Raw genomic sequence first — 12,034 nt, forward strand, 5'->3', positions numbered from 1 at the left:
ATCATGTTATCACCATGAAACGTTTCCCACCTTGTAAATTTTTGTTGTAAGAACGATTATAAAGAACCTCTGTTAAGTTTGATGTTTCTCATATTTTGTGCGCACATTAATTTGATTATTTCGAGAAATGTCACTAAAGTTTGGACCTGGAATAAATATTGGGTTTATTTATTAAGAAATTTGGGCTAAAGCGTTGAGACATAATATATTGTGGTACATAAAAGATACTACTCAAATTCTAAGAGAGAATTTTGTCATGATTCGTGCATTATGTTTCGGCTTTAAGTTTTATAGACAATAAGAACCAAATGGGAAAATGTTGAAACTCCTTATGGTTCGTGAGGTCATTCCTACGTTTCCCATGCCCCACTCCCCCCTCCCCCCCCCCCCCTTTTGTTGCCCGCTACTTGTTTTTGGGGTAGTGGATGTTTGTGTGATAGTGGGATTGATGGTTTTTTATGGAAAACCACCACTATAAATACAAACTAGCTTAAAGGCCCTTAAGCACCAAAATTAAATTTCTGAAAATATTCCATCTATTGAAGTTTACGAATGCTTGAAGCCTATGACGGTTTTCAATTTTTCGTACGACTAAATTTGACGACTTCATCGATGGTTTGATGTGCTCAACAGTGGTGTAACAACATTTGAATTTTGGCATTTGGTTCAGACAATAACTAGAGGTATTTATGTTCAATCTTTTCCGTTGCACTATAACCTTTAAACCGTTATTTACGCTTACAAATAGCATTTGTTATTATTAGTACATAAGAACACCATTTCAAAAGAAACTCTAAAAATGACAGCAAATTGTAATCCATCACAATAACAATGGAAGAATTGGGAAAAGACTGAAACACTTGATTAGTTTACTCAGTTTTTAGGTTGGAGTCGGAGGGTAAATGCTTGCAAGGAAAGAAGAACTTGCTTCATTCTCTCCTTGGAATCCTCGTCAATAAGGTTGCCATCACTATCGAACTTTGCCGGAGGCTGAAACGCATTCAAGTAAAACTCGGGTTTATTGATGAAATGTAGATCAAGGAAAACCCCAACTTGGCGAAGATGATAATGTGATCGCGCACCACCAAAGCCTCCTCCGGCGCTTACGATGGCAGCCGCTTTATCTGCCCATACATTTGGTGGTCTTGAAGCCCAGTCAAGTGCATTCTTCAGAGGCGCTGGAATGGTGCATATAATGAAGTAATGTGAAATGGACTGTTTTGATGTATACAAGGAATCCTAAAAATGATAAATCCTATCCTAGTAAACTGTCTAGTATCCAAACCATACAACTTCATATATAGATATATATATAAAGGATGGATTTATATTTGAGATGATGGGAGTGCATATATAATTAATAAACCTATACTTTGTGATTATATTATAAATGACTGATTCATTTGAGAAGTTATAGATTTATACATCAAATGCAGATATAAAGTTGTTAATGAAATGAAAATTAAAGACACTGTTCCATAGATAGAGTAAAAATAAATAAATAAAAAGTAGGAAAGCATTGGGGGAAGGGGATGAAGATACCAGTAAGAGAATAGTTGTATTCAGGGGAAGCAATAAGGATGCTATCAGCCTCCAAAATCTTCTGCCTGAAAGCCTCAACCGCAGGGGGAAACTTGCCATCAACTTCCAGATCTGTATCCAGCATTGGAAGTGGTGAAATGTCTATGTATTCCATTTGAAGCCCAGCAATGGACTCCTTGGTAAGCTCCAAAGCTGAAAAAAAAAGAAAAAGAAATTAAACAAATCAATATTCCCCAGAAAAACAAAATCCAAAACCCAAACTGAAAAAATATTTACCGGTTCGAATTAAGCCTCTGTTGTAAGAGGCTTTCCTTAAAGACCCACAAATGGCAGCAACTTTAATCACTGGTTTCGATGCTACAACAGCTTCCATTTTGCTCTTATATCTTACAACTTTCTCGTCTCCCTCAGGTTAACTTAGTTATGTGGGTTATATAGGAGGGTGGAAGGATGAGATTTGGCAGGGGAAATTGATGAAATGGTTTGGGAAATGATTCATCGATGACGATTGAAGTTGGTGGGTTTTCCTTTTTTAGTTTCGATAATTTGATTTGATTAATGGTGAGATTTGGACCACGGGAATAGAATAATCAGTAAATGCTTTTTTTTCCCTAAACTAAGCAAGGCATTTTTCTTGTTAAACTATCTTGATAGCCGGTAGGAGTTTTTTCACATTCAAACTATAAAAAATTATAAAATTAATTATTTAACTTTTTTTTTAGTTAAATGCTTAATAGGAAGATGGGTGGTAGTTTTTAAAGTTGGCGTGATAAAAAATTTAGTCTTTAACGTTTATACATTGTATCATTTATTGTTAATTTTTTAAAGAAATAGTTCTCGATGTTTATACATTGCCTAATTTTATCGTATTATTTACATGAAAATATAATTTAATATACAATGTGTAAATTAGAAATATATTTTGCTAAAAAATTGTTTATCATTAAACTATACAATCCTCAAATACATTGCTTTTCTTATACTTCACATGACTAAAGTCTCTCAATGGTAATTAATTCATTTTTTGTTAGCTTAAGCTACTAGTCATTGTGAAGCAAATCAAAGCTCAAAAAAAAATTAATTTTTCTTTAAGCTGTTCAACTTGCAATTGGATTGAATTAACGAAGGGAGTACCTTTTATTTTCAAGCAATTGAATTGGTTATTTTTTAAATTTTGGGTCATATTGTTTCTTCTTCTTGTTGTTGCTACTGTTTTCACCAAACCAAATGGAAGGATAATATTGGAAAGGGTCATAAAGAAAAGTAAAACTATAAAAGGATCAAATTAACAATTTGTAAACATTGAGGATTCGATGTTTTTAGAATAGTTGATATAGGTGTGTAACAAGAAGGAGATAAGGAGGAGAAAGTGGTGGTGACTAGAGGGCCGGTTCTCTTGTGACAAACGAAGAGTTGGAATAGGAAGTTGTGAGTGAGGAGAGAGAAAAAAGAAGTAATGAGGATACTTGGGTTTTTCTTGGGGAAGAAGGAGATAACTAGAAAAATACCTAGGTTTCTCTTGTGGATAAAGATGGATCCCTTGTCCCTCGTGCTTTGGGTTATATAAACGGGTTACCCCTTATATGCTTGTGCCATGTAATCGACAATACGAATGGTAGGCCTACTTGTGTGATTGACTAGGTAGCAAGGTCGTTACAAGTTAGTTGTCACCATGTGTGGTACTATGTGATCTTACTTTGACATTCTCCTAACAAAGATTATACGAGGTTGTTACACTTTAGTGGTCTCTCAATAGTCCCTATAGAAGGTTTATAATGGATGGTTTCTAAGATGGCTCAAGAAGATCCACGAAAGGTTAGTTATAGATGGTCCTAAACGGAGGATCACCTTAAAGGGTACTAATTGGAGGATTATTAATGAGTTGCATCCGACGGGGGATCCTTAACATGTTGTACCATGTCCTGCCATGTGTCGTTGTTGGGGTTGGGATATAGTAAGAATCAAGAGTAATTTAATATAATGTATACATGTTAAGGGTTAAAATTGTTATTATACTTATTTTAAAAGTTACCACGTCAACTTTCCATAATTAGATAGTTAAGTGATTATTTTGTAACTTTTTATAAATAGTCAAAAAAGTAACTCATTAATATAATTTACAGTTGAAAAGCAAAGTATTTAATTTAGCTTTGAGTTCGGCAATCGGAATTCACTTTGAAACTATAATAGTCATATAGAGATGATAGATGGTAGGTTTAATTCTGCTCCTAGTCTCTATCCTTTTTCTACTTTTGAAATTTAACCTATAGAATAAATGTGCAAGCATGGTCATCGAATGCACAAGTGTGACTAAAGGTTAATTTGGTATTGCTTTTAAAAAATACTTTAAAAAGTGACGTGAAAAAGTGTTATTGAAAAGTATTTTAAAAATTCTTGATTTAAAATTTGAGTGTTTAGTATTGTGTCAAAAAGTATTTTGAGAAATAAAATATCAATTTTAGACTTATATTTAAATAATATTCAAATTAGTTAATATTATTATATTTTAGTAAGAATATAAAAATAATTTATTATAATTTGTTAATATTTTAATATATAAAATATAAATTTTAAATATTTTTAAGCAATAAATATTAATTGTTTATAAAATTTAATTAGAATATATATAAACTATATTTTAAATAATTAAATATAAACATTAAATATTTATAATTAGATATTAACACATTTGTATTATTTTAAAAATATTTTTATTTTTAATTAATAATTTTAACATATTTATAATTAAACATCAAGAAAAAAAGAAAAATATCGTGTTGTTAAAAGGGTGAAAATAATTAAACACTTTTAATAGAGAAAAGTTAATTTCTCCCTTTCAAAAGTATATTTTTTTTAAACAACACTAAATAAGGCGTAAAACCCTAGGGATTAGGTTAGGTTCCATGTTGATTAATGGCAAAGGATGGCAAAATGTCATACCGGAGTGAAATTGCTTAAAAGCCATTCGAATGTTAAGAGACTTGTCCCAAACTACATAGGGATGCTTCCGCTGTTGTTGGCAAACTGCTGCTATAGGTTCTGTTTATTTCGACCATATAATGAGATCAGGAAATGAAATGTGTGAGTGGGTGTCAAACAGCTCTTGCCCTCATTTTGGAATGTTTTCATTTCATTAATAATACAAAGCCGTCCTCTATAAAAGTCATGTCCAGGATACAATTTTGTTTAGAAAATGAAAAGGAAATTATTAGAAAGCCGCCATGAAGGTGGCTACTGGCTGCCATATACATGATTATATATCAAAACAGTGAACCCCCATCATCATTCTCATACATCTTATAATGGGGAAACATCTTTTTATTATTTATAATTTGGTTCCCTTTATTTGTTTACTTACTCCAACTTAACCCCAAAAGCTAGAAGCCAAGTTTCATACTCATTTATTCAGATATAATATATATTGCTGAGCAACTATATTCTATTAGTGTCGGTGATTGGTGGCTTATCTCCGGGAGCCGCCTTCCTTGCTAATAATATTTTTTAGCTATCATCAAGTGTTAGGTATAATAGTAAAATACATTACATTATTAAGAAGAGATTTAAATTTAAATTTTAAAATGACATTATTAAGAAAAATAATCATAAACTTGAATATGAATTATAAAATAGATTTAAATGATACCCAAAAAGAAAATCATAAATTACCACGTATTATTTAATGTTGACCATGGATGTCATTTTACTTTGACTGCCTTACTTTTAACAGATTAGCCTTTTGAACCAATGTTTTAGGCTAAAACTCTTGACCAGTTTATTCATAAAAGACTGCTGCGCAGTTTGAGCTTTTGAACCAAAGCGGTTTTGGTAGGATGAGTTTCCTATCTGGAATATATGGAAGAAGTGAGTAAAATGACAGGGAAAGAGTAAGATTTTTTATATATTTATTAAGCTTATATCCTAATTAAGTTTTTCGACTTATTTCAATTTCAATTCAGCCCTTTTCATTAATTAAAAAAAAATAAGTCTCTCATTTCATCTTTAACCACATAAATCAATTGACATCTTCATTAGATGGTGTCACGCGGTAATCCTTGATTTAATTTTTAATTTTTAATAAAATCATTAAAAATGTTTAGAAAAATTTATAAAACTATAAGAAAATGGTAAAAAATTATAAATATTATAAAACTTATTAAAAATTCCAAAATTCTAATAAATAATAAAATATATATATAAAAATTTAAAACACAACCTTATAAAATATGAATTTAAGGACTAAAGTGTAAAAAACAATATACTTTTAAGAGCTAAAATATGCATTAAGTCAAAACAAAAATCTTTATTAACGAGATCAACCACCTATTTTCAGCTAATCCAACTAGTTCTATCGATAAATTTAATTCAACTAGTTTTATCCATTGGGATTGTCCTCCACCGATCACCTTGCTCCGATGCCATCATCGCTTGTTTCAGTTTCCTCATCGATCGGAGAAGTACAGAACAATTTTCCTTTCTTTCTACTGCTTCTACTCCTATTTTTTCTACTTTAATTTTGTTTTTAAAGTCTCTAGTCGTCACTTCACTGCCGCTACTCTTTAACGTCAAACTGAGCCACCACCATTGAATAATCATGGAACTTTGATCATGGCTTCTCCTCACCGCGTCCAACTTCTTGACTATTTGAATTTATTGACTGTGGCTTAAATCTTAAAAACCCAAAAACTTGAAATGAGTCTTGGTTTTGATTTGTTTCTCATCATTTTTTTTTGTTTCTCAGCATTTGGAATTTTGTTTGTTATGTTAATTTTTTAATGGGTTTTGTTACTGGTGTTACTTTTCTGGATTTTTTTAATGAGTTGATGGGTGTTCTAGATTTTGTGTTTTAATGGATTGATGAGTTTTGTAATTTTTCTTTTCAGTACAGAAATGTTGAATGAACCCAACAATTTTTTATTGTTTTAATGTTATGGCCTAGAACTGTTGAATGAACCCAGAAAACAAAAAGAAAAAAAAAAAGTGATGAGAGGAAGAAGGAAGAAGAAAAAAATGAATCTAAAAATGTTCTTAAATTTCTTTTCTAAGCAATTCAGAAATGTTGAAAGAACCCATAAAAGAAAAAGGCAAAGTAAGAAATGAATTATCGAAAAAAAAGAAGGAATAAGAGAATAAATGAACCTAGAAATGTTCTTAAATTTCTTTTCAAAGCAATCCAAAAATGCTGAAAGAACCCATAAGAGAAAAAGGCAAAGTGACAAGAGGAAGAAGGAAGAAGAAGAAAAAACAATAGGGAAAAAGGAAAGAAATAAGAAAATAATGAAAATAATTTTTAAAAATATTTTATTAATTTTAATATATTTTTAAAATTATGACATTATGATGATGTCATTGTGTCACATGTCAAAATTTTATTCTACCACCTATTTCAAATTTAACGACGTTAAAAAAAAGTATTAAACTAATTGACGGAGAAAAAATTCAGATATCAATCTAAGGACAAAAAATCCTTAAGTACTAACATGGGAGAAATAAACAAATTCAAATATCAATTTTATATTTAACCCAAAATAAAGTAATATTTAGTTATTGACTTTGGAAACCTCTCAACTGAGTTTATGTACTTTTTCTTAGTACATATTAGTTTTTAAGCTTGGATTTTGTCAAATAATTTAATTGTATAAAAACAATAAAATATTAAAAATTTATAAAATAAAGAAATTTATAACATTATAAAGAATTATAAAATTTATAAAAAATTATGGAATTATAAAATTAGTAAAAAAATGTGCATTCATAATAGAGGTGATCATGGGTCGGGTCGGGGCCCGGCCCAAATATGGGTCTAAAAATTTATCCTAGCCCGGCTCAAAATAAAATTGCTAAGCCCAAACCGCCTCAACCCATATTAATTTTTTTGCTTATTTCATTAAATAAAAAATTTAAAAATATAATAAATCAAATATATTTAAAAACATAAAACAAATATTAAAACAAATAAAATGATACTAAAACAATTCTTAAAACAATACACAAATTGACAATATAATAAAAAATGGTTATATTAAAATTTAAAATGATTAAAATAAAATAAAAATATATTAATATATAATTGGTAGGGGTGGCCGAAAAAAACTCTTTGAAGCCGCCCGCTTTTCTAAACGGGCCTCTTTTTTTGCCCAAGCCCATTTTTCGGGCTTATATTTTTACCCAAACCCTCCCGTTTTTCGGGCGGGCTTTCGGGTCGGGCCGGGCCGCCTAGTTCATGATCAGCTCTAATCCATAATGAAATTGGACAAATGAATACCTAAGTTTTTATGAATATAGGCATCTATTTTATGAATATAGGCATCTATTTCTCCAAATTCATTTTAGACTAGAATTTTAAATAATTTTATATATTTAATTTTAAAGATAATAATTTAAAAATAAATTTTTAATTTTTTGAATTTTGATGGAGTAAACTTGGATGTGCATTTTTCCAAGTTGATTTTGAATATGAATTTTTCTAATAAATTTCACATTTTTTTCTAAGTTCAATTTTGGAAAAGAAATAGTTTTTTAGTTTTTTTAATATTCTATGTTTTATTAGATTTTGTCCATGTGTCTTTATATTTACATTTTGTCTTGTTATAAATTTTTTGAAACTATTTTTGTTGATTGAGTCTTAGCTCGGTTGACATCGTATTGTTACCAACACAAGATGATGTGAGATCGAGCGTGTTAAAGTGCCTTTATCCTTCCATTTAAAAGTTGAAGATTATAGGACACTTGTCAACTTCCTAACTTGCTTGTGGAGTCTAAAATTACCCCGATAGTGTATCAAATATTATTACATATATATATTTTTATCATATTTCATTTTAGCTTAAATAACGTATGATATTTTGATCCTATTATATGTGTAATCTACTATTTTGACAAAATTTTTCATATTTTTAATTTTATTATTTTTAAATGATTTTTTAGATTTTTACGTCATTTTAATATATATTTTATGATTTTCATAATTTTTAGGTTTAAGAGTCAAAAAGCTGTTAGGAAAAATGAAAAAATTTTAATTGAGCCCTTAAAAAAATTCACCCTATTAAGTCATTAATGCAAAAAAAAAAGTCAACTAAATCCTTCATTAATGTAAATCATTAGTTAATTGATTTGACTACTTAGTTGACGACACCCATTAGGAGATGACACGTGTCACATATATTAATTGTAAAAAATTGTAAATAATTTTAAAATTCTAAAAGAATTGAAAAATTATAAAAAAAATAAAATGATTTTTCATATATCTAATTTTTATATATTCGATTTTAAAAATTCAAATTAATTATTTTTATATTCAAATTTTGCATATATAAATTAGTGTTAAATTTTATTGGAATTTTTATATATAATTTAAAACTATTCAAATATATAATTATTTTTTGCACAAGTATTTTGGGGTTAATGTGCAAATTTGCATGTAGCTACCATAGTTTGTAAATTTACCACTATATTTTAACTCTATATTCAATTTCACCACTAAAATTAGATTTCTTTTTGTTGAAATTTGTAATTCATATTTAATTTGAATAATTTGAATAAAAATTAATAATCTTATACTTTAATTTTTAACAATAATAAGTTAATTATATAATATTATAATTAATAAAATAGTTACTTTATAAAAATATATTTATTTTTGGTATATGTAGGTTTTAGTTTCGGTATTTATTTCATTATATAAAATTTCTAACTTAATTTATTAATTTTGAAATATTTATAAATTAAATTATTGTTGTAGCGACGTAAAAATTTTAGCTTAGCTTGGTCGCTAATTGTGGCGATTTATTGAAAAAAAGTTTGAAATTTGACGTTTGATTTTTGAAATAAACAGGGAGTCGCCACCGATCCTTTTTCCTAAGTGTGATCGGACACCTATTAGATCTCTTATTAAAACAAATAAAAGGCTGAGTTTAGGTCTACGTTAAAATCCAGAGAAAATTTAGGGTTCGGGAGTCGGTTACGCGCGAGGAAGGTATTAGCACCCTCGCGACGCCCAAAATTGGTATCTTATTAAACACATGTTGTCTTGATTTTCAAAAATACGAATTCAATTTGACATTTAAGTATGATCCGATTGAAGGAAATGAGAAGTTGCAAGTTTTTTTGTTTTTTAGAAGGACGTCCCGTTTTTAACACGAGCCGATTAATTTCACCCAACATAGCGATGAAATCGATGACTTAATGTTAAAATCGGTACATTGCCTTATTCTTAAAATTAAAATGTAAAAAGTTTTTAAAATGATAGTAAAAAAATCCAAGAATATTATTGTAAAAAATGCTAATAATGATGTGAATAATAAAATATATAATATATAAAATATTAAAATATCAAAATATTAGAATAATAATAATTAATATTGACAAATAAAAATAAAATAGAAATAAAAATGTACATAATATATATATATTAGAAATAATAATGATGTTTAAAAAATAATACTATTAATAATACTACATAAATATGTACATATATAAAAATAAATACGTGATAATATTAAAAATATGTACATAATATAGTGTTAAAAATACATACATAATATAGTTAAGATATATACATAAGATAACATGTAAAAAAATATATATATAAATAATATAATATTAAAGATATATACATTAAATAGTATAATATATATACGTAATATAGAATTTAAAATATACCTAATATATTAAAAGAATATATAATATAATATTAAGAAATATAATAATAACAAAAAGGAGAGAGAGGGAGAGGTGGGTGATTTTACCACAAGGCCAACCACCGTCCTGGTCACGGATCGTCATGCGTAAAATTGCCTACACCATACCATACACTGCAATGGGACCTCAAAAAACTTTTTGGTAAAATGGATAAGCTTCCTCCTTTATTTTTACTTTCGGATAAAAGAAACAAAATAAGATTGAAAGAAAAAACGATAAGCAAACAAAGAACTTAAAACGAGAATAGACAAAGAAACCTCTTTTGCTTTGATCTTTGATTAATCTCCAAAAAAAAAACTAGCTTCACCAAAAACTAGCCTTTACAATAACTCTTCTCCTTGATTACTTTAAAAAGAAACCTTTCCAAAAATCCTTTACAATAACTTTCTCTCCCAAAAACTCTCCCAAAAAACATCCCCCCATATACAAAATATGAGAAGGCTTATATAGCCATTTACAAAATATTTTTTTTATTGTTTATGTCTTCATTTGTAGGTACAAGTGGTGGTGGAGCAAGTGTGGTTAGTGGAGTAGGTAATGGAGCAAGTGTTGCTAGTGGATTTGGTGGTGGAAAAGGTGTGGCTAGTGGAGTTGATGGTGGAAAAAGAGTGGCTAGTGGAGTTGGTGGTGGAAAGGCTAAGATTTAGTTGAGAAAAGTTTAGATTATGGGCTAGGGTTTTTTTATTTTGATTTGGGCTTAGGGTTTGAGCCATTGGGGTTTTGATGAAAATTGGGCTTTGGGTAGTTAATATTTTGGGTTTTGGGTTTAATTTTGGTGGGTTAGGTAAGATTAAATTGGGTTTTGATGTAAATGGGCTAAAATTGGCCTACAACAATTGTTATTTATTAAAATAATAATATTTGAAAGAAATTTTTCTTTAAGTATATTTACAAATCATCAAAAATAATATTAGGTTTTGCGCAGCCACTGGTGTAGTCGAAAAAGAAGAGAAGGGGATGGTAGGGATTTTGGGGTAGGCAAAAGCGGTTTGCTAATTGCCCATGGAAGGCTTAAGAGACCCCTTCTCATGCAATTGGGCCAAGCCGATGGCAACCTCCAACTCGGTGGGCTTATGAATCAACACTGTTGTTTTAATACATGGTGTGATTGGTGATGGCCTCAAAACGGGATCTGTATTCACTCACAGCAGAGAGGTGCTGAAGCTTTGCGAGCTGGCCCTCCGGAGACTCTATATCTTTCAATCGGAAGCGTTTGATGAGCACCTCAATGGAAATTACTTAAACCTAATAGACTCCAAATCTCAAATAAAAATTTCTTATGTTTTTTTCTTGGAACTTTGGAAATTTTGTCGCAAAAGACAAAACAGACCACTTCACAAAAAGACTAAAAAGATAATAATGGAAAAGCGCCTGTGCTTTTAACTTAGATTTCTCTGTTCTTCCATCAAATTTTTCTGCCCATACAATATTTCCAGTTGATATGATTTCGTTCAAGACAATCCAAAGTTAAATAAAATATGAAAATAATAGGAAAATCAAATAAATATATAAATCATTTCTTAAAAAGCTTAATGTAAGTGGATTTTTTTTATGAATTATAATAAAAGAATCAATCCTTAATCTGACATTATTTAAATTTAGATTATATTTGAAATGGTAAACATCTTAATTATTATGTCAATATACGAGTTTCAATGTAAGTAAATATTTAAAATTAAGACTTCATGTTAAAAAGGTTTTCAGTAAAAGTTTAAAATGCAATTAAGCTTTTAGAGAAAAAATTAATTCTATTCAATTTTTCTGACTCTCCAAAAAATTAACTAAATCATTTTAT

General features: G+C 29.0%; 1 protein-coding gene across 1 annotated transcript; it reads right to left on the minus strand.

Annotated features, from left to right (window-relative positions):
- Window positions 1-686: 686 nt before the first annotated feature.
- On the minus strand, window positions 687-2,080 carry LOC108459381 (NADPH:quinone oxidoreductase). Its single transcript, XM_017758741.2, has 3 exons — window positions 1,819-2,080; window positions 1,543-1,734; window positions 687-1,178 (listed from the first exon to the last, which is right to left on the minus strand). Exons 1-3 carry the CDS (start codon window positions 1,913-1,915, stop codon window positions 874-876), a joined length of 594 nt encoding a protein of 197 aa, XP_017614230.1. The 5' UTR covers window positions 1,916-2,080; the 3' UTR covers window positions 687-873.
- Window positions 2,081-12,034: the final 9,954 nt, after the last annotated feature.

Source organism: Gossypium arboreum, chromosome 4 (genome assembly GCF_025698485.1).
Source record: "Gossypium arboreum isolate Shixiya-1 chromosome 4, ASM2569848v2, whole genome shotgun sequence".
NCBI lineage: Eukaryota > Viridiplantae > Streptophyta > Magnoliopsida > Malvales > Malvaceae > Gossypium > Gossypium arboreum.

Excerpts from the sequence above, each read along its gene's own strand:
- LOC108459381 (XM_017758741.2), bottom strand. The coding sequence starts at position 1,915 with ATGGAAGCTGTTGTAGCATCGAAACCAGTGATTAAAGTTGCTGCCATT. Across the intron at positions 1,735-1,818 it reads CAGAGGCTTAATTCGAACCG|CTTTGGAGCTTACCAAGGAG; the intron begins GTAAATATTTTT and ends TTTTTTTTTCAG. Across the intron at positions 1,179-1,542 it reads ATACAACTATTCTCTTACTG|CGCCTCTGAAGAATGCACTT; the intron begins GTATCTTCATCC and ends GCACCATTCCAG.